This window comes from Calliopsis andreniformis, chromosome 3, assembly GCF_051401765.1.
Source record: "Calliopsis andreniformis isolate RMS-2024a chromosome 3, iyCalAndr_principal, whole genome shotgun sequence".
Lineage (NCBI taxonomy): Eukaryota > Metazoa > Arthropoda > Insecta > Hymenoptera > Andrenidae > Calliopsis > Calliopsis andreniformis.
In genome coordinates, this window is record NC_135064.1 from 19446105 (window position 1) to 19470223 (window position 24119).

Here is a 24119-nt window from a genome sequence, read left to right on the forward strand (position 1 = left end):
ATGTTCATTCTAGAAATTTTAGATTTTGGAATTATGGAATTTTTGTCCAAATTCTAACGTTTATTTCATCCTATGTAAATTTAGTTTCTTACAATTTTTAGTTTGCTTTTGTTCTCTTTTTTTAATTTGTTACAGAAATTTGATGGAAAATTTTGATCTGTTGTATTGGAAAGACTAGTTAATGGTTAAGTTCTGTAGTTAGGAAGCATTTGGAATGTTGGACTTTAGATTAGATAGAAGAAACTTTAACTATTATTAGAACCAAAATGTGTATAAAATTCCGAATTTACAAACTCAAATAAATGATTTCATTGGATTAACAGAAAAATGTATACCTTCCTTTTACGCATTTTCTTAAAAATGATCAAAGCTAAGGTAAAAGCACTGATTGAAATACTTTTTCAAATAATTCGTAGCTTCAGAAAATAGCAAAAAGTTGCGTTTATTCAACCGTTATCTTTAAATATCCAGCAGCAAATAACAGATTATTTCGCTTTGCGAATAGCCCTGCACCAAAAACTCGTCTCAACGTTAAATAATTTACGTTATTTGCACTCGTAACTCGCTTGAAGAAAAGCAAACAGCCCCTCGACGTGTTGACTACCTTTGCATTCCCAGCATTTCTCGCTTGTGTCATCTTTTGTGCAAAAAGAGCAGCATGTGCTCTACGTTCTGCAGCTGCAGCCACCGCTGTTACAGATTGGTCTATTTAACATTACAGTGAACATTTTCGTGAATTACAATACGAACTTTCATTTAGAGAAAGCCATAAGTAAATGAAAAATCCAAGAAAACCTAAAGCAGACTTTATCACAGCAAAACACAAACACATGAAATCTCAGAAATATTATTCCAGAAACTATTTCGATGTAAAAGTAAAAAATTTTAATATTTAAGTACCTGAAAATTTCCAAGCTTTAAATGTCTAAAAATTCGAAAATTTTAAAAATTGAAGATTTGTATCTCACAATTAGATATTTAAAAATTTAAAATCAGTTTTATTGGAGAAATAATATTTATTACAGCGCTGACAGTAGTTTTACCATAAGGATAAACACGCCCCAATTTAATCTTCGAGAAATGTCTATACTATTGGAGCACAATTGTCAAACCTCCCACAGTCTCTCAGCTGACAACCACTAAGACAGCCGCGAGTTGCAGTGGAGCAACGAGCATTTATCTTAACGTCACCGTTGCGAATTCATGCAAAGTCGCGGGAAAAGCGCCGCTCTATTCGTCACCGAACGAATCAAGGACTTTGACAATCTACTCGTTGTCCAAGTGTACGTGATCCGAATCGAATCTGTTGCGGCAACCGTGCGCAAAAATTCCGATGCTCCGTATTTCCTTCGAGCTTCGACTTTGCTGCCCGCGTTCCCTCGCCCTAAAAGCTGTAGCATTCAGCAAGGGCAAGTCCAGAGACTTCTTCTAAGCTTTGTTCATGGATCAATGAACGTGGCGAATCCCACGTAACATACGCCGACGTGCAGATGCACTTGCATTGAAACGGAACGATTTCCAGGAAAGGGATCTTATAGATATCCGATAGCTGAAACAGGGTATCCATTGAGTCTCTGTAAACTCAGGCCTCGAGCTTCTCGATACCTCGAACATTAGTAGAGAATGACGTTTTTGTGCCAATCTAAAGGTCTTCTGCTTGAAAAGACTGCGGGGACAGTCTTTTAATCTTCTGGGGATCAGCCAGCTTCCAAGGACTGCAAATGTGGAATGCTAAAGTTTGGAAAGTTGTACATGCGAGTAATGAAGTATTTACTATGTAGTAATAATTTGGTGTAGAAATGTAAAGATGGCTGGTAATTACGTCCTCTGGGTTTGCAAGGAGAACTTTGTGTGAGAAATTAGGAAATTAGGAATATTTGAAAATCCGAAAATTTGAATATTTGAAAATTTGAATATTTGAAAATTTGAATATTTGAAAATTTGAATATTTGAATATTTGAATATTTGAAAATTTGAATATTTAAATATTTGAAAATTTGAAAATTTGAATATTTGAGAGTTTGAATATTTAAATATTTGAAAGTTTGAAAATTTGAATATTTGAGAGTTTGAATATTTGAAAATTTGAAAATTTGAGTATTTGAAAATTTGAATATTTGAAAATTTAAATATTTAAATATTTGAAAATTTGACTATTTGAATATTTGAGAGTTTGAATATTTGAAAATTTGAATATTTGAAAATTTGAATATTTGAAAATTTGAAAATTTGAATATTTGAAAATTTAAATATTTAAATATTTGAAAATTTGACTATTTGAAAGTTTGAAAATTTTAATATTGGAATATTTGAAATTTGTTCTACTTATTTACTAAAAATTTGCTACTAAATAATTTAGACTGTTGCAGTGATCTATCAAAGCAATTTCTCAGTCTCTAAAAATAAAATTCGCATCAAATTCTTAGCATCGCCACAGTTTATCTTGTAGTTCCCTCACTTCGTAAGTTTAGCAAACTAAACTAAAACAAGTTGGCCACACCTGCGTTCAGAAACTTCCAAAACGCAAAGCTAAAATTCTTTAGACAGTGCTTCGAACTAAATTGTTGTCCGACATAAAGGGCAAGAATTTCAATCGATAATGACAAAGGGTTCGAATTTCTCCGAAATCATCAGAAATTTCGACTCTGGGTTACGAATATAATACACAGGAGGTGTTACCGATAGTGGTGTTCGTGAAATAAGTACCTTTAAACATCTGTTTCGCGACACCAGTAATTTGATGCTCTACATCGGGATAATCGACCAATAACAATCCCATTAGCGTTCCCTTGGTTTATATTTACCAGGCTATTATCGTCAGTTTATTTCGGCAAATACACTTGTCAATTCAGAGTGAAGCTTGCACAACCTCCACTAAAGAGGCTTGTTTTCAATATTTTACCATAGAATGAAGGTTTCAACGCAACTGCTCAAAATCAATTCGAACCACTTTCATTTACATCAATGTCTGGTTTCCTAAAATAAATGACAGACGAAATAATGAAGCGTGAGTAGTTCTACAAAACTCGTGACGAGAGACATAAACTACGCAGGACAATTCATAATTATTGACGATCCCATACAAAACAGAAAAATGAACATTTATTTCAGAAAGCATTGATAGCCAATTATGAATCATCCTGTTTATAAAATCCCTTCCTCGAATAATTAGATACCAGCTAACCCAATAATGTCGTGCAGTTTTTTAAAAGCAGGAATATTAAACTTTTCTTCAAACATAAAACCGAGTTTCCACTTTAATTATAAGTAACAGTGCAAACCTATTTAGTCGCTATAGATTCTAATCTGCTTGAATTCAACAGAATTAAAAAGAACAGCGATTAAAAAGAAAATGTTGCATCGTTAAGCTTGCAAGCACGAGCCATTCGTAATAATTACCTATAGTGTATGTGGCACCATCCAACTGGAAAGTTGCACTCTTGCACTTCTTGAAAAGCTTCTGATGCGGATAGGGTGGCGGAAGCGGTGGGGGTGGTGGCCCCCTCGGCTCCTGTTTACTCATGGTGTTTCTCGCACTCCCGCTCACTTCTTTATCATGAATTATTCGTAATCACTGTTCCCAGCGTTGCCAGTTACCACTAGCGACATGAATATTCAAACGACGATCATACCGTGTTGGTCGTTAAACGCATAATCGATCCCGCGAACGATAACGCTAGAAAGAAAACGGAAGATCTTGGTGTACACAAAAGGGGGAACCTATTTATATAAGTTCAATGGAAACGGTTCCGACGGATTTTTCTTTCAATTTCGCTAATGAAAAGATCAAAGGAGGAAAAGATATCCTCCATAATTTTCAGATATCAACCTCGGTCTCGCGTTTTGCCCGTCACACGCAGATTTCCTTCGTGCAAAAACGAGAGGTAATTCCTCGGGGAAAATTTCACGAACCACTGATCCGACACGTTAATGAGATCGGAATTTATTTCTAACAAAGGAACGAGAGTTATGAAAAACTCGTTACGAGGATCCATTAGAGATGCTGTTTTTAAAAGAAGAACTGAAAAAAAAGAGGTGGGCCATGGCGAAAGCGTTGCTTTGGAAAAATAGGTGAGAAAATTACTGTGTCCTGTGAACTTTAATAAAAGATTTCGCGTTAAATGTCGACCTCCCGCTCATAAACCAGAAATCCGCGGAAAGGGTATCAGCGAAGGTTTCGTTCTGGGTTTAGGACACTCGAGAGAAAAATGTGGAAGGAAAAATTGCATGGAATGCGTGAAACAGCGACACGACTTTCGAAGAATAAATTTCCTGCTTTATTTTATCGTTGCCTTTACTGTAAAGGACTACATAGGATAATTCTCCTGATAAAGGTAAGGGGAGCATGGAAATGCAATTTTTCCTCGCAGAATTTCGTTTTAGGAAAAATTCATGTTGAATATTCATGGAAAATTCGCAAAGTTGATTCTATGGTAATTAATTCATATTTTCTACTGTATTTTCTCCTGACTGTTGCGTTTGTAAATGTTATTTTGGGGGCTGTGAAGTTTCCCTGAATAGTGAAAGCAACTGTTGATCGAAATTAAATTCAAACTCGCGCTTTAGTTTCGTTCAACATTTTTATGATACATGGTGCAAATTTGACACAAGTGTGTAATAAATTTTGCGTTAATCTAGCAGACCTCGCTTTTCAGAAGAACTAAGCAAATTCGATTTGCTTAGAATAAAACATACCCTAGGAAACTCATAAATTAACCCTGCTTCGTGAATAGGGTAGAGGCGAAACTCATAAATATCTCTCTTAGAATACAGAATGATCAAAGTAGAAGTCTTTATACAACCTCAACTCATTGTCTTACAATTTCCCATAATTTCAATACAATGAAGACCGTCATAAATTTTCACAACTGTTACTGTAACAGATACATACGTACACAATCCTAATATTTTCTCTATTCCCTACATAACTTAACTCTACACTCGCCATCCAGTAAGAACAATTCCAACTCAATCAACCCCCGCAATGCATCAGGCTGCCAGAAACGTTCTCCTTTCCAGAAAATAAGGGCGCAGAAGCTTAAGTACCCCTAAGTAACAGCGTAAACTCCACGCAACCGAAACTGTCTCGAAGCTGTCGCTGGCTCTCGGTCGCGTTGCGCGCAGTTAAAATCGCGGGTCGAAACGAAGGAAAAATCTCCGACGCTCCAGTAAAACTTTCGAAGCACTAAATTCCCAGACGATCGTCCCGCGTTCCCGGCCCATTTCTCGGCGAATCGGGCCACGGTGCAGCTGCAGTAAAAATCTCGCGAACCACCGACCGGTGTAACACTTTATCACAAGTCTCCTCTCCCCAGGGAGGGTGGGGAAACGAGTTTGTTTCTTGTCGAGGGCGGCCAGGCGGTGGTCTGCCAAAAGCGGCAAAGGCTAAAGTTCAATTCAGCTCGGTAGACCGCTAGCCCCGATGAAAGTCCATCAAACAGCACCAGCGGAGAATTAGCGCCGTGTGACACCGTGGCTAGCTGGGTCGCGCACAACGCGTGCAGCTGCATTCACGAGCCTGGGCATCGTGAAATCGCGGTCGTTAGGCAGCGTGTCACCGCGGGGATTTCGCGTGGAACACACGCGTAATGGAAATTGTTGCGGATTTCTGTGTGTAGGGTGGAGCAGAGTAAACGTAATATCGGGGACAATGGAAATTACAGGCTGTTCGAGTTTAGGGGCTCGTTGATGGGTCAGGTATCCTGGATGATTCACTGGTTTTTTCATCGTCCTCGTTTCTCGTTGAATTGGTGAGTTGAAGAACAGTGCAAGTCCAAAATTGGGTACTTTAGAATAATGTTAGAACTGTAAGGTAAATATCCCAGTACCTGAACACTAACTCTAAGTTTATTTTATTTTAAGCTTGAATTCTGATGTATCTGCAGGAACAGAAAATGGTGTAAAATAGTACATTCAGCAGTTCAAGTGTTGGAACGTGTATGATAGTACCTAAAAAGGTTGTTCATTTAGTGGATCATTTGACGTCTTAAGCGTCCAGGTATTGGGACACTTACCTTGTTTGGAACCCAGAGGCAAAGTGTATTAAGTCACACAGAAAACAAGTGGACTTAATATACTCTGGCTCTAGGGTTTAGATACCTACGTACAGATTGATCGGTTTAACTGGAAACCCTTGCATGGGTGTTGGCAGTACTTAACAATGCTAACCGTATTTAGAATAAGTGCTGTCAACATTCGAAAGGTTTCCAGATAAACTGATCACCCTGTATAAGGGAGCAGTCACGCTCAACCATCACCATCGATCGTCATCCACTGACGAAATTTGATACGTGCAGAGGACAGATTCAATATAGTAATTATATCTCAGAAGTAATAATATTACTTGCAAATTATATACTATGATTTATTTCTTAAGGTAGGTCTACCTACTTTTCTAGGGTAGGTACTACATATATAACTAACAGAAACATATGTATAACATCTCCCTTTCCTATTTTTCAAAAAGTTATATAATATGTAGCGTAGACCCAGCTTTAGATATAACTACTGTATTGAACCTGTAATTTCCATGTTTGAAATTTGGTCGGTGGCTGACGATCCGTGGTGATGGTTGAACGTGATTGCTTCCTGATACACTGGACTACGAGTTGAGATCGACTATTATCTGTATCTCGAAATGTGGTTTTTGGGCTTGTACTGTTCTGAAACTCACCGATTGAATTCCTCTGCTTTTTCGACCTTTCAGCTTATCGCTCAGCCTGCTTCTCTCTGTGCTTTGATTGCATCTCACGTGAGCTTTCCACCATTCGCGAACCTCTGATTCTCCCTTTTTTCTTATTCGCCCCTTATCCTAGGTCTTCTTTTCCTGAGATAAGGTCGAACGTAACTAGATTCCTCCAGCGTGTAATTTGTATCGCCGTAGTTTCTTCTATCGCAAGCTAAGCTGCGTTTCCGCCGTTGCGCCGCTCTCCTTATCCCATCGCCGTCTATGGCAAGCGTTCTTACTTAATCTGCGTTTACTGAGTCGATTTTATTAAAAGGCGAATTCTTTACTCTCGTCTGACTTCAAGTCTAATTTTCTGCACGCTCATCAGTTCGTCTACATAAACTGTTTCGTTCTTTGCAATGGCCTTCTTTTACGACTTAATCCGAAGGGAACTTCTCTCGTGTCTTGAGATATATTTTGGGTAAAATTATTGACGAAATGGAATTGAATGTTTTAATTCAGGGGAGGTATTAAATCTAAAGCTGCGCGAAAATGTAGTATCTGTATCAACATCCTTCATAGACATACAGAAGATTAATTGGTCTGCAGGGAGCCTTGTTTAGATTGATCGAAGCCTTGGCCATCTGTATTCAATAAAAAACTCGGTTAACAGTTTAAAAGCCTCGCGAGACCTTAAAAACTGCAAACGCATGCAGAAGCTATTCCACAATCGATCAGTAAAAACAACTCCACAGGAGGCATAAATCCTTCTACTATCAACTTCATTGAGTTTTGAAATTTTCCTGATCATTTCCTTTGGGATCAGTTGCCACCTTCAACCCTGCTCCTTCTTCCCTCTTCTATTTAGCCCTTTTTCACCTTTATCTGCGCCCCTGCACTCGCGCCCCTTCCTGTCCCCGTTCTCTGCTCGTTCTTTGCCCTCGACCAACCCCTCTCCTGCGACCCGCTGAAGAGGGCTCGGTGAATTAATAGTTCGCGTGGTATACGTGACTCTGGAGCCGAGTGGCCGCGTCGAGTGCACTTCCTCGATCGTGACGTATCCCCATCGTCGAAGGGCAGCGGTGCATCGAACCGAGGCCGTCGTGCTTTCTCACCTTTCGTCGACGTGCTCGAATCGTCGATGACTCCTCGTTGACTAATCCGGAAGAAGTCTGCCGCTGACCGATTCCCAAGCTTCCCTTTGACTCGTCTCCCTCGGCGACTTCGGATTTAAAATCACTCTGGAGCCGATCTGTGGACTGTTCAGCGGCGAAATGGATCTTCAGGACTGTTTGATATGCAAATTAGCGCTTGGCTCGAGTCTCTTCTTCTGTGACCAATAAGCGAATATCTATATTTAGCTCGTTTCTTTGGAGTGGAGGACTTGTGTAATCAAGGCTGCTATTTTATTGATAGATATTCGGGGTGACGTCATCTTGTGACGTTTTTTGGAATGATGAAGGTTGTTAGGACAGTTTGAAATATTTGTGATTGGGGAGGCTTTATTGTGGTGAAATGGTTTTTAATGTTGTCAGCGTTCTCGCCAGAATTTGCAGAAGGGTAAGAGTGTTATTAAGCGAGCTGAAGTAAGTGGGTGGATTAACACGTTCCAGTTAGATAACAGTAATTCTTGTCACGTCGTCAGGTAAACATACTCTGTTATCCTAACGAAAAGGATCTTTTTTCCTTCGTTGTTTAAAACGGGCCGTATTTTTCTTTTAGTGTCTGTTCTAATTAATGAACTTAATTTCGTGCAGCTTTATTCTACATTACTGCCTCGTCTGTTAATAAGGGTTTAGAAGACTGAATAAGCTCTCGTTATCGTTACTTTTTAAAGTGGTTTGCAACTTGTTCTGATTGTTCGGTAATACTGCTTTAGTGCAGATAACTGCTTCCCTCCTTCAGGGAATTCTTTTCTTTTAATTCATTCGAAATCGCCCCACTTGCCTACTGTTCCAAGCTTCTTTGAACACAATAAGAATCAATTTTCATAAAATATTTGAAGGTAACACCTTGGGAATATTTTCTGCCGTAAGTCACGAATTATTCACGATTGCTGAAAATTCAACTTTTTCCTTCTTCCATTTCACATCTTCCTCTTTAAACTCAAACCCTTACTTTCACGCTTCTTGAATCATTAAAGTACTTGAAATGCTTAATTATTCACGTTATCGTTGAACATGTCCTCAGCTCTTATTGCCATTCCTAATAAAAACGGACTATCATATGACAAACGCAACTACATACCAGCTTTTTATACAAATAAATTCGTCTGCTCGATCTTAGAATTTGCTCTTACCGCTTGCAAAGTGTGTATTGTTCAAATATTTGTATCTTCAAAAGTTGAGAGAACATCCTATGTCTCCTCAAACTCAGATCCTTTACATTGCTGGTTACTGAAATAATACTTTTCCTGTTTGCATATTTCTTCTATCTTCTTCGACGTTATACTCGTTCAAGAATCTTGCAATACTTTCGTAATTGCATCTGCTCGCAGTTAATCACCTTTGCATACCAGTTTCAAAGTGACCCAGAATTAAAGAGGGGATTTCACGTACGAGTGCGTGCACTAGCAGTAAGGAATTCGCTAATACGCCAGCGATCGATCAAATGTCGAACCTGGACATGTTAATGAACAGGAATGCTCAGTGTTCTAGCATCGATGAACTTTACGTACCTATACTCCATTCAACAGCAGTGGTTTAGATTGGGGGGTTATCGAATCAATCACGGTAATCTTTAACGTGAACCATAGTAAATCCTATAACCCATAGTAAGCCTATTATAGGGCTTTTAATTCCATTTGGTACAAATGTGATGCTATTAATCGGTTTCCCTCACAGGACCGCGAAAATATCGCACGATAAACTACTATGCAACAAGGAGAACCTGTATCTTTCTTGAAAGGATAAGTTATGCACTTTCTGTGTGCACAGCACGAGAGAAGTTAGAACCTGGAGTCTCCTTTGCGGATTTTAGCTGTATACAGTAATTGTGCAAATAGGGACTGAAATTAATTTATAGCTAGAAACTTTACAGTAGACAAGGATTTAAAAAATTTCATAATATCCTCAAGCTTAGTAATTAAACAATAGAGGTATTAAAACAAGAACATATTTTTAGCAATCTATATTTTCGTATTTTAATAATAGGACTACAAAAATAAAAAAAATAGCTGTACCAGTTATTTGAATGTTTTGTTAATTTTTAGTGTTAACTACACTGAAAAATGTATTCTACTCCCCCACAACATATTATTCTCCTTTCCTTCCAAAAAAACAAAGAAACACAATTTCCTTTACAAGTGTACCTACGCTTGTTAAATTTCATGCAAGGCAAGTATTTGCATAATGAATGGGCGAGTCCTTGCTCGACAGGTGAAATAATAGAACGACTTTGTAGAGTGTTACAGCAGGTTCCAGTTAATTGAATTAAGGTAATATCGTCCCGTTTCGATTCGAATTACGGCCTGAAATCCTTTTCGACAAACGCTATCTAATAAAGCGTGCATACGCCTCCAGCATCCGTTTCTCTGGAAGAAGCATCTTTCGAGGAACGTACTAGTCAGCATCCTTTTGCTCGATGGAAAAAGGGAAACAAGTAGCGTATTTCTGATAAACGTATTCATACGCGAACGAAACTATGAGATCTCGTGTGGTAACGCTTGCAGGAGCATCGAGCTCCATTCGAGCAGAAATGGCAAATCTTATGTGGGATATTCTTGTAGCAGTGCAAAACGAATTTTACGTAACTACTAATATATTCTGCTTGGATAATGTCGCGCTCCTTATTGGAATTTCTTTTATTTCACGCGTGTGATAAGCTTGTCAAATGTAATTTGTTGAATGCTAACTGCTGTAGTGGATTTATTAGATCCTTTTTCGAGAGTACAATTGTAATATACAATTTTTTCCTTCGAATTTTTTTCCTTCTTTTATGATAGATACGTAGATACTCTTCTCTTGTCAGTTTTTTGGAGTTAATGAATTTTTGTTGGGTTATCGTTGAGTAATATAATAGCTTTTTGGTTGTAACTGAGTTTGGATTTGTACAGAATTACGAAATTACACGTTCGCGGAAAGGTTGTGCACTGTGCACTAGTGTTGAAGCTAAAAGAGGATCTCTCCAAAATTCAGGTCTCCCTCCATTGTGTTTGCGGACTGTTTCCCTCGAATAGAACAGCTGCCACTGTTTCACCGAAAGTAGATTATTAATACTAGAACTGTCGCGCTGTCATATAGCAAAATTGAGAAGGCAATTAATATTTCATCATGTTTCAAGCTGTATAGTTCTAGTGCATAGTAATAAACAATATACCAGTATATGCTTCACCAATACCAGCGCCCCTGCGATTTCCATATTTATGACATTTTTATAGTACAATTTACAGTTTCATTAATCTGCAGAGAGCAATCAAATTTTCGAATTGATGTCATTAAGATATTAAGTGTCGATTGAAAAATTGCCACTGAGCGAAATTTTCTATTTTCAGACTTATTATTGCCTACTACCCTAAATCAAACAAAGCAAAGTCAATTTTTCAAGACAAGAAAACATTTTCCCTCCCTTTAACAAGGCTTCCTATTCAAACCTCAATTTTTTCCCCTCTAATGAAACAACCTCTTTCTCGCTCAATCAAGTACACATGAAAAATGAAATAGTATTACATATAGGGTGTTCTAAAGGGATGACCTGGAACCTAGCAAACTTGTAATAAACAATCACTTAAAAAAAGTTAAAAAATATTCAGTCGATATAGGTCGCCAAAAACAAATATCTAATAACCAAGAACTGAAACGTTATTCTACTACCACTCAGACTATTTCGCTAAGACCATTCAATTAGGGTGAACGAAACGAAAAACTTCTTTAGCCTCTGGCAAAATTTCACCACTTGAGACGTGACTCGAGGACAGTTGATTAAAACCTGATTCTCACCCCTTCCCCTCAAGGATGTGAGCAGAATCGAAAGCGGTTGCGTCATTTTCTTATCGTTCATCGATCCAGAATTATCGCGATCGCGAGTGATTCGAACTCCCCGAGGACTTACCAAAAAGGATATCGATCCTTCGACTAGATGAAATTTCCTGCTACTAGAAACTAGTACCAGGATTTAACCTGCCAAAACACTCGAGGTTCAGAGCTCGTTTGCTTTTAAACAGAAGCGACTCGAAACGTTGAATTTACAATCGGTGGCTCGCGATCTCAGGGGAGATTCCACGAACAAGATCAGAGACAAGTTTCCGTGATCGATTCGGTAAATCTGGTCGAAATCCCTGATTCAATGAAACGGATTGCCCTTCATGTAACATGGAACTCGAAGGCCAGACATTTGGAAACCTTTCCACTTTGTCCGGGACAGTGGAAACTGAAACTGTGATTGAAATTCTTCTCGAATTGTGGAAAAGGATCAGTGCCTCGAAAATGATTATTTCGTGAGAAGAGTTAATTAACTGGATAGTTTAACTATTCAGCTTCTTTTTCTAGTCTTTACCTAATACTACATAAAATATTGAGAGCACTGAAGTAGCCCAAAGAAAACTCTCTTTTGCAGAGAATAAAAAATTACTTTTTCTACTAATTTGCTTAAAATAAAACGAGCAATAATATCAAGACAAACTTAAGAGAGAAGCACTGTGGAAAGGGGCAGAGACACAAAAGCGCGCCAAACTTTTCACTGTATACTGCAATCTAATTTTTATCCAAGGTTCGAATTAATTCAATTTCTCCTCTCATCTCTCTTCTCCCCTGCCCGAATCAAGCATCAACGTATTAATAAACCTGATCACTCCAAGCGAACATCTAAGCACCGATCTACCGTCCCACCATCCCCAAAGCTGCCCCAGCCGCCTTATCAAAACATAAAAAATTAAAACACTGCCAGTCGCCACTGCAGAGAAAAACTCAGCTTCCTGACCTACATTTCCTCCGCTCGCAATCGAATAAAATCCAAGATCTAGTTTAAAAGGGAACCGTTGTCGCGAACATGGAAGCTGTAAACTGGCTACCTTCCCCTCGCCCAAGGTCACAGGGAACCGATATCTACACTCATTCCCTAAACTCTTCGACAGCGACTAGAACCCGATCCTCGGTGTGAAAGGAAGCAGTCAGCGAGCTGCCAAAACTGATACGAATTCTGTAATCCCGTGAAAGAAGGCGGCACAGATCGGCACAAGCTCCATGTCCCGCGCCTTCACCGATTAAAACACTCGCGATCCCTCGCTTGAGTTCGATCGCGAAACCATTTCGGTTCGATTCGTCGAAGTAGGACTTATCAGACCACACTGTTAGCCGACGATGGAACTCGGGTTGCACTCGAGGAATTTTTGATTGTTCGCGCGGCCAGGTCTGCCGACAGCTGATCCCGAAACCGCGAAACGTTCCTCGGCGAGGGAATAGACGACTCCACGTGTCTCGGCTCGCGGTGCGACTCGAAAGCTCAAAAGCTCGCCTTGAGAGCCGCGCAAGCGTGCCGCGGAACGAGTCGGCGAAAGCCAATCCGTGAAAGCCTTCTATCCGCTCTAGCTAGGCATCGAGAGGGAAACGCTTTCGGTCAGGTGGACCGTATTGCGAATAATTATCATGCGGGACGATTGTATGCTTATCGAGGCCACTGGGGACATTGCCGCGAAACGGTCGTGTCAGGTCTCCGTTTCTCTAGGCCTCGTGTGTGCGCGGTTCTTTGAATAGTGACTCACCAGGCTTGGCCTTTTCAAAATGGGAAGTTTGATTTGAAAGGGCGAGTTGTTTTCAGCGCCTCGGATGATGAAGCGCTGGGACTTCCTTGGGAGTCGTGGGCGAGGACGGTTTTTATCGTATGTCTTTTTCGCGAGTTTGGGTCTCGTGATGGAGCCGTGAGTCCTTTTGTGAGCTGGAGATGGGTTCCTTTGAGGTGCTAGTATGGTTCTTCTGATATGAATTGGAATTGGGTCCCTTTTTACTGTGGATGTGAGAGGAAAACTTTAGCATAGGGGTAGGTTTTCTTTTAAGACAGAGGTATAAGGGTGTAGAATAATTGTTACTTGGTTCTTTACTTCCTGGGCGCTGGGGATTTGAAATTTTCAAATAGTTTGGTATTCTAGGGTTCTCAAATCGTTATGTTCTCAAATTTTCAAATATTCAAATTTTTGAATATTTGAATTTTCAAATATTCAAATTTTCAAATACTCAAATTTTTGAATATTTGAATTTTCAAATATTCAAATTTTTAAATATTCAAATTTTTGAATATTCGAATTTTCAAATATTCAAATTTTTGAATTTAAACATTTTTGGCTATTTCTATATCCAAATATTATACATTTTTTTTTTCAAATCTTGTAATATTCAAATATTGAAGTATCCAAATTATCAAATTTTCAATACTTATATTTTTAAGCCATTTAATTTTATATTTAATCAGGGACACAAATGGAACTAGATTTTCCGCTGCTTAGTTTTAAACCAACGACAGTAGATTCTTTCACCAATCAATCAAACTTCCGCGTGTGATTGCAAAATGAAAAATTCCAGTGATATAGGAACTCAGCGCATCGTTAACGCGTACTACTACGTACTACCACGTTCTCTTTGTGACTCAGAAATGGACCTTGAACGATTGACTGCAGTTTTACTACCTTAATTTCCGAGCCCTCGAGTTAGCAATATGGTTCCTGATAACATAAATCTAGGAATCCCCGACATCCCAGTAGAACCTTACGTAAGAGACATTTTGAAGAATAGGACGTTTATTACATCACTGCGTTCTTTTACGAGCACATCTGTAAGTGGTTCACGTAGTCCTGCATCTCTTTGGCATGAAATAATGCCAATAGCTGTTACCGCTGGGTTTCTTTTTCGCCTTAAAGTTGTAGAACTAGATAGCTACACCATTAATCATATCTTCCTCTTTCCACAATGGTTCAACTGTTCTTCATATAAATACAACAAAAATTGTACGCGATTCTTCACAATTATCTAAAGTCTTCTACGTCTGATCAAAAGATACGAGCTTTCCTGGATTCACAAAGCGATTTCAAACTTTCAAACACACTCCTAACGATGGATGACACGAATTGATCAAAGATTAAAGAAGCTTTTCCCTCATTACTGTCCAAGACGATTTCAATTTATGGCGTCTTCGTCAAGAGCATAAACTCACAGAGCCACCGCAAATACTTCATTCAATGATCCCTAATATTTCATCGTTCCAACAAGCCGTAAATTACAGTCGGAAACACGCTATATTCGAACTTAATAGCAGGCCCCAGTCCAATATCGCACTATAAATATCCCATAAATTTAAATGCGTTTCGGTAGTCCGATCGTCGAAAATTCTACGTGGATACTAATATTTCGAGTCTCGATATTTCGAACAGGTAGAGTTTTCAAATGATCCATGAAGTGACGACAATAGCTTTGCTCGTTAGAACATAAACTTGGATTCACCCGATCGCAGCACCGCGTAAGTGATTCCGCGATCCAAACTGTAATTATCGATACGAAACTAATCCAGCAGCTTTATCCAGCTCGAGCTGCGACAATTTGTCGGCGTTATGAGCTTAAATCGGTGGATGACCCGTCCAGGCTCGCCAGGTCACTGGCTGCCCATTTAAATAAAGCGCAGATAAAGCCACCTGCGTTTAATCAAGGCGATGTATTACCCTGGAAAAAAGGTTGTAAATCGAACAGGAAGGCCTGGAATGGGGGTTGCAATCATTCTGTAGAATGCGCTACTTGGATCGATTATCCTGCTAAATGCAAATTCGTGTACGTTGCAATGTGGCGCAGTAGAATCTCGATTATACGAACTAATTGCAGAGTAAGATGTTCGGATAACTGAATGTAGGCAGTATTTCCTTCTTGCATATATTTCGCTACAACTTGCGATTATTGCCACCAATTCTTAGATTTAATGAGGTTTAATAATTAAAAAGCTTATTAATAGCGATAACTAATTGAGAGTAAAAGTTTCCAATTTTCCAGTTTATTAATTTCTATAAATTACTCAGGAATATGTTTCATATTAAATATTAAAAGTTGAATTAGAATAAATACTGTGATGTGTCTATACTACAACAATTAAGGGTAAAATAAATTTCAGCAAGTTTCTTCGACCTCCATTTTTATTCCCCAATTTTCCACAGTTACCAGTCGACCAAATTTTCTATCGATATTTCAGTACTCAACCGTTTCGTTATATCTGTGCCTCAATGTTCGAATTCACCCACTGTGCCATAGAATTTTCGGCGATGGGATTAAAAGTGATTCAGAGAATTGCGTTCTGGTGCATTCGTTTGACCATTTGCTACAATAATGATGATAAGGGTTGTAAATGGAAACCATACACGGTGTGCTCGTAAAGTTTTACGCTTAGAATCGAGTATGAACTTGTGGCCTTTGGTTCCGAACGTTTGCTAGGAGCGTAGATCAACTAAGTTATGCTACAGTAAAAGTCTTCATACGTTGGGCACAACATTCCACGTGCAAAGCTAATAGATAACTGCTGTCCCATTAGCGATTGCGACCGTGACTTGATATTTATTCGCGAACGATACATCGATGTCTCGAATCGTCTTGGATACTTTGCACGTGGAAAGATACTTGGGAGCAGGAATAGCGATGATCGAATGCGATGTATGCACGAGGTCATGCATGTAATTTTAATTTCTGAATTCGTGCTGTCTCTACGAGACAAGTTGAAGTTCAGTGCCAGGGAAACGGTACGAGGAATTTAAACTCTTTAGGAATAAATTTATACAAGTTAGGAAAAAGAGCATTTTTTTCCATTATATTCGTATAATGCAGCTTATTTCAACTGTTTGATAAGATTTAAAATTTTGAAATTCTTTGGTACGTAAGTCTTACAATTTTTAAATTTCCAAATATTCAAATTTTGAAACATTCAAGTTTTCAAATTTTTAAATGTTCGAATCTTCAAATTTTTAAATATTCAAATTTTTGAATACTCAAATTTTCAAATTTTCAAATATTCAAATTTTCAGATTTTTGAATTTAGAGTACACAGTATACCAAAAATGTAACGAGTAAAGTCTAGTATTAAAATTGTTTTACAGATAGCTATTTATACAGTTTAATTCATTCCTTAAAAGACACCAAATTATATGACAAAATATAAATTTAGGTTTTCACAATCACTATTAACCTAGTAATTTATGAGACGTTATATCTTAAAAGGAACAAGAACTATAAATCTTAAACTTTCTTTTTACCAGACTGCACGTGCCACTATTTCTCGAAGAAGTAAACTTTTTCATTGTCGATTACCAGTTTCATCGATACCATTAGAACCGTTTCATTATTCAGAAGAGTACTCTTATTCGCGTTGAGTGTTTAACTTGCACAAATTTTGTGGTCTACTTGACCACTTCTTGGTCCAGAAATGGGATGGGGCATAAAAATGTTTACGATATCGTGAATGCTGAGTTTAAGACCATTCCACATGTTAATAAAAATAGAATTGTACAGGTCACTACATATTCAACAAGTCTTTAATTCTCCTTATGTTTATGTCTCGTTTACGATAGTAGGTACATACTTTAATACACACATCGCGAAGTAAAAGATGATTATACAGGTTTATACGCTTTATTAAAAACTCTGCATTACAGGACGTGTAGAATGTACTACACTTACTATTTTCAAATATTCAATACATTGAAATTATTGTGTTCTTTCATAAAGAAACTCAAAAGTTAATAATCAAATTAACGTGTACTAAAAATAAAATAAAGTAGAGTGAATTTTATAGTGAAATCGTATTAAAGATAACCAGTAAGTGCAATCAGAAACATGATAATGCCCAAATTATGTGTTTATATTCAACCATAAATTTCTGTACTCGCAAGCTTCTGCGTTACCTGGCTCGAATGTTTCTTGGATAATTGATCGTTCGAGGATCGAGATGAACGAGATAATTTGAAATTGATTACCCTGTGATGAGAAGCAGATTTTATTACAGTTTATAATTTCTTTAACAAGACATCAATCTTATTAAACCGTTGACGTTCATTGTCAATGTTGGTGTAAGCACCTCAGCCTCCCAAGGAAAAGAAAATAAAAAAAAGCCATTAGTCTCGAATGCCCTGTATGAAATTTTTATTAGCGCGTGTGTTACTAGGCGCCACATGTTTGTAACATTCTGATTTCTCGCGACAGACATGTGACGTGCATATGACATTAATTTTCTATTTTACGTCGATGAAACGGACGGTGCCTTCTTCGAAATATCGAAATCAGATGATTTAATAGAGCACTGCATACAGTTTTGGCTTTTTCGATTTCTTTGTCTAATTAATTAAAATTATACCGCGCATTGTATAGAGCTTCCTGAAATGTAGAATGTTTTACTGCGAACAATTTCCCAGATATGAGCTAGCCGCAAACTCGTTATGAATACAGAATTTCTGGAATTTAAATTTGTGGGTTAATGGGTTAATTATTCGTACAAATATTATTCCATAATTATTGAAAAGATATCCTACAGAGGAATTTGCAATCGTAAAATTGCGCATAAAAGTACATACACAAAGTAGCTCAATCAATTCTATCTGAAGTTATTTCCTTTACCTTCAGTATTACATATAATTCTCCAGATAGATTCAATAACTCTGATTAAATTGTTTTTAAAACCCATCACAAGGTAATATTCAAAAAAATCACACAGAAACTCTCCATAGAAACACATACAAAATCTAATCTCTTCACTGAATAATTCTCATTCCCACAGATCCAACCACTATCAAAAATCCAATTAATTCACTTCACCAACACAAACACCACATAAGACCCCATACACATCTCATTCTTAAAGCAACCCATTTCGCTTCAAATAACGTTCTGTTTTCTCCTCCCAAAAGAACTACCCACCATTACACAAATCATAGAAAAGACATTTTCCTTTCTCGGCTAGACGATCCTCGCATTCGGTGGATGCGCGCGTGCGATTTGTCAAGATCGCGAGACACTGTCTGCAGCGAGTGGAATTGTTTACGGTAATCTGGCAAGGCTGCTCGCTGGCAGGAAGCGAGCGAAACGACAAAGCTCGAAGCGATTCTTGGCTGCGATTGTTTTGTCGCCCGCCGCGGCGTCTCTGTACTAGGCAGCCTTTTTAGCGCTGGAGCACAGAATGCACGCGGGTGCTCGGTGCTCGGCGTATGCAGAAACTACAAGACTTAGGTACGCTTTGACGAGCCGGCGAGTGAGAAATAACGCTGTCGAACAAGCGCCAAGAATTTATTCGCCTTGATGCTCTCGTCTATTATTTCCGAGCCAAGAGAAACGACCGTGCCATGGATACACACGCGGTTTCGAGGGCAATAGCGAGGGCGAACCACTGTTCCCTGAGCTCCCTTTAAATTTCTCGAATGATGAATACGTGTTTACGGCGAGGATCGGACGACTAAGCTGCACAGATCTCGTTTTTGTGACTGATTCGTTCTGATAGCTGCGTCGAAAGTACGTCCAATGTGTCTTCTGTGACGGGACTATTGTATGTTTTGTAATTATAGTAAGGTGAATGTTCTAGTAGGTGGCCATGTTCTGGTAGTTGGACAGTAATGGTAATTTTATTCATTTTAAGCTTAGATTTCAAGAAGAACTAGTGATACTATAAGAAACATGGAATATTGTCATAAAATAGAATATTCAGTTCCTGGGATGCAATTTAAGTCTCGAGGTGTACAGCTTTCGATTGTCCACTTATTGGGACATTTGACATCTTAAGCGTCCGAGTACTTGGGACATTTATCTTACTTTGGTATCAAAATTCTACGATCCTAATAGGAGAATTTGAGTAGAATTAAATTTGTCATTTTATGGTGAGAAAAATTACACTGTGTTTCATGAGACTGTAGATCATTTTTCCTTAAATGGAATTTTCTTTTTAGATTATATTTTACAAATATTTATTAACTTAGGGTCTTACTATACTTACATTTAAAAGTATTATAGGTGGGTCGTTAAAATCCTTCTTTCTGTAATGTTTTTGAGATTCAGGAGACATTCATATGTTCCATCTTTAGAGATTTTACCTACATAGCACTTATGGCGAATACATACTCGGTTACGATTTAAACGAGAATGGTTCTTTAGTCGAACTTCGCTGGCATTCAGCTTTCACAGCATTTAATAGACTTGCTTTACATTTAGTTCAACACTGCACTGGTTTCGCTACTGTACTCAGACGAAATGTCAAAAGTTCTCAAAGTCAAAGGCTCGCGAAACTTGAACAGATTCCTCCCCTCAGAACAATTTAGTCCGTGAGTAACGATCCAGAAGGCTTGAAAAAAAGAAACTGTAGTCTAACAGTAAGGAAAATAAGACGGATGTGATAAAAATTCACATAAATTTTAACCACGACTCCTTCAGTTTAAAGTCCCGAAAAGAAGTCGCTTGGATGATATTATTCATTGCATACGGAAAATGTTGCACAGAATACCTTATACCTTTCAAATTTTAAAATACACACAGCCCGAAATTTCCACGTACAAAAATATCTATCTTTCGAATTGCTAAAATTGAAACAAAAATTATTTAGTGAAAAGGAACTATAATTTATGTTACTGCATTCCAAAAAACTGACACAGATAGTGGTAATTTCAATTCAAATCAGTCGTTTCACTTTGCAATCCAAGAATTGAGACGTTGTTGCACTCTGGCCCATATAGTTGACAATTGCAGCGAACAGAAAGTCGACGATGAAAAGGATTTCGTAAAAATCAGCTAAGAATGGCGAAATTGAGTCGCGGAAATGGGATGCAGTAGCGAGAGGGTTAAAGGCGAATGGGTTGCTCGAAATCCCAAGAGGGCGAAAGATTCGAGGGTGGTTCAGAATTTTCCGCCAAAGGAAAGGCGATTTTCTGTCGCTGATGTCCCTATAGTACATATTCACAATAGGTACACGTGGATGCCTTCTGTAGATCCTCAATCTTCAGTGTAGTCTCGGTCTGAACGACCCTTTGCATATCTTCCATCTTCGCCGTTATCGATCCGTCACTGCACGAAACGCGCCACTTAAGCAACTGGGCTGCTAAATTTCAGTATCGCCACCACCGTGAACACCAGAGTGCTTGCGAAAAGGATAAAAATCGTCGGTCTATCTTCCGTACTCTGAAGTACTCCAATAAGAGATATGGAACAAGTTTGCGCGACGCTGCGCCCTGCGAAAGCGGAGAAAAACGCGGAAGATGAGCGTAAGATCTAGATTGCACTTCAAAGCAGGTATATGAATTTTAGAATGATGTTGATTTGGAGAAAAATATGGAAAACTTGGCATTTGAGTTGGTACTACTGATAGAATTCATGAAAAAAAATTCACTCGACTTTATCTTCCAGTTCGAACCTCGAACATTGCACGAAATAAGTGTCAGAGCATGTGCAAATATCAAGGTTTGTAAAATTCGATTTAGAATAATACTGAGTATATTATACTAGAGATTAGAGATAAAATGAATTTTACGTAACGCACATCAATGAAACTCCACTAATGAAAAATAAAAAAAGTAAAAAATCTCCCTCGATGTTCCATCCTAAATAACTCATCTAAGCATAACCCAAACCAAGAGCCATAATTTCCTGCAAAACCTTTCTGTATCGTAAAACTTGGAAGGTTCTTGGCAACGATCTGAACGAAATCTGAGGATGCAGAGGAACACTATGGCCCACAAATGCGATAGGCAACAAAAAGTAAATGAAAACCGAATAATGTGGACTCTGAGTGTACCCTGTGAATCAGGTCACCTCGCGAGGGATGTTTGCGCAATTTCAACGCTGAATTTCAACACCCCCAACGTCCACAGTAACTGTAACTCAAACCGATTGCCAGTGTTATAATACGGGCGAGTGTCTGTTTTTACACAGTTGCTGGCAAGGTAACGGCTGTTACCTTGTAGAGTCTACACTGTAGACCATGAAAAGAGGAGCGAACCGATAGGGTGGAAAAGCTCCTAAGACCGACCGAGCGTACTTCTCACAGCTCAAGGAGCATCGGTTTCCTTGGAAATTGTTGAACGGTGCAGTTAGACGGTGGTTAACGATCCACGTGAATCGAGGACCTAGCTATCAGGTTCGGTAAATTTACTGCGCTCGATTTGGCAATCGAAGGCATCGCGCGTCGTCGTCTCAGAAATAAATTTCATTGAATATGGTCGCTGAGTGCCACAGTCGACACTTCTGTCAGACTTCCCGCGATAATTCTATTTTTAAATAACACTATGTTTAACACTTCAGCGCCGCCCACGTTTGGGCGAGAGTCCTATTTACACGACGCTCGATAATATTGATTTACAGGATTGTGAATTAAATTAACATCCCTGAGGGAGCCTGTTAGAATAGAGTACTATGGAATTAATGACACGATTGTTTAGAAACAGCTTTATTTAGACTAATTCAGCGGTAGCGAATGGAGAAAGCTGTTACTTAAAATTACCTCATTTACAATTTAGTCCATGAAACGTGAACAAGAAAAGGAAGCCACTTTAGAAGTCATTCATGATTCTGTTATTAAGGGGTGAATATTGAGGCAGAAGTGCTCCTTCAAAGCAGAATGGAATTGGAGGAGGAAACGGTGGTTCACAGTTAGCAATCGATACAATTTGTTTTTTATTTAGTATGTGATGAGTGATACTCTTTATGGAGAAAGTCCTGTTCTTTATTTAGTGTTCTTTATTTAGGGAACAACTTTTTTTTTACAAATATGACTTTAAAATTATAGATAGGGAAGTATAAAAAAATATTAGACATCTTTTTTATTTTTTAAATATTTTCACTTAAGATTTCAAACAACAAGGTTTTATATTATTTACTATTTTTTTTATTATTTAATTCTCGCCTGCAAGACACGGATAACGTTACTTTGCTCCCGACTTCTAGTTTTCCCCTTCTAGCAGCGTTTGTCTTCTAAGCTTTTCAGGATTCCGCAAGATACCATCCTGATTGAAGGTTCAACATGAATAAAACATTCGATACTCTGAGAAAAACACAAATTTAGCCAGAACCTCTTTCGACGGAAACTTGTTGGTACCGCCAAACTTAAAGTGATACGCCTTAACGTGAACTTGGAAAGCTTGAAAGTTTAAAACAGTCTGTTTGCCCATCGTTCCACTAACAACCTACTCGAGATTGTATACAACCTCTACTTTATCCATTTAACAGTATTTTCAAACTTTGCAAAATTTTGTATACGACTGTGAAAGTTTACTTCATTTCCATAAAACTTATTTCTGTTGCAACTTCTTTTAAGTAGAGATTTTATATCTGTTACTAGCTGAGTAGGTAGGTATACCAGATTTGCATCTTTATTTATGAAGACTTATTTCTATTACTTCCTGCATACTATTTGATAAAACGAATGTAATTTTTTTCGTGCACATTGAGTTCCTTTTATTAGAAGTATAATAAAGAGTACAAATATTAGCAAAAAGACAGACGATTTTATTTAAAAAATTTACACAAATTAGGGACTTTGAAAGTATTCAAAATTTGAATACTTGGACGTTTGAAGATTTCAAAATTTGCAAATTCGAGCATTTGAATATTTGAAAATTCGAAAATTTGAATATTTGAAAATTCGAAAATTCGAAAATTCGAAAATTCGAAAATTTGAATATTTGAAAATTCAAAATTTTTATTTATAATTTATAAAAGGAAATAAGCGGGAATCGAACAGAATAGAATTACTAGAATATTAAATTTCAATAGTCGAATATCAAATTTCAGTATAGTAATACTATAGCACGTAACAGTATATTAATTCACTGGTAGCCAAGGAAAGCAGACTTTTATTTGTCAAAAAATTGATTCAACACCGAGCGTGTCACAGTTCGCTCCTCTTTCGTCACCCACTTTCGAGACCCAACAGTGTCTCAATCTTCACCATCCCCTCTCTCCAGCCCACTCTCGGTATACTCATTTTCGTGCAGCTATATCTATCTTTGCTCATCCGACCCTTGAATTAAATTACACCCCGGAGGTTGGGAGAGTCGAAGCCGCAACCAGGCTAAGGGGCCAACCACAACGGGGGCGTCGTTTCGTCCTCCTAGCCCTTCTTTTCCTCCCTTTTTGTTCTTCTGCTTTTACCACCTCTCTTTTCATTTGGTCTCGCTCCCTCACCTGAAGCCACTGTAATTTTACGACGGCTGCCGACGGTCACTCGACACTGGATGCTCACACGATTGCTCTCCTCGATTCAGTTTCGTCGACGCTGAGAACGATTAAGGGATCTCGTTTCTGGACGCTCCAGGGGATGAAAATATCAGGGTAGGAACGCTTTCGATCTGATTTATCGATGGGATCGCCTCTTGTATTGATATTGAACTTGCTATGCAAGAAGGGAGAATATACGGTTAAGTTTGGAAAAGTGCTCCCCTGTAGCATTCGATGTTTTTGTATTCACCTTGTTGAGATGGATATTAAAGTATTTGTTATCTGAGTGAAACTGATTCGAGAAACTGTAT

The 24119-nt window shown here is 38.3% G+C and overlaps 1 protein-coding gene across 1 annotated transcript; it reads right to left on the reverse strand.

Annotated features, from left to right (window-relative positions):
• Positions 1 to 1187: 1187 nt before the first annotated feature.
• On the reverse strand, positions 1188 to 8005 carry LOC143177331 (uncharacterized). Its single transcript, XM_076375205.1, has 5 exons — positions 7783 to 8005; positions 3400 to 3676; positions 1606 to 1715; positions 1424 to 1549; positions 1188 to 1391 (listed from the first exon to the last, which is right to left on the reverse strand). Exons 2-5 carry the CDS (start codon positions 3521 to 3523, stop codon positions 1188 to 1190), a joined length of 564 nt encoding a protein of 187 aa, XP_076231320.1. The 5' UTR covers positions 3524 to 3676; positions 7783 to 8005.
• Positions 8006 to 24119: the final 16114 nt, after the last annotated feature.

Bases quoted from the DNA above. Each gene is read 5' to 3' on its own strand.
- LOC143177331 (XM_076375205.1), bottom strand. From the start codon at position 3,523: ATGAGTAAACAGGAGCCGAGGGGGCCACCACCCCCACCGCTTCCGCCA. The intron at 1,716-3,399 runs GTAATTATTACG...CCACATTTGCAG, and splicing joins TGGTGCCACATACACTATAG to TCCTTGGAAGCTGGCTGATC. The intron at 1,550-1,605 runs GTATCGAGAAGC...ACCCTGTTTCAG, and splicing joins ATTCTCTACTAATGTTCGAG to CTATCGGATATCTATAAGAT.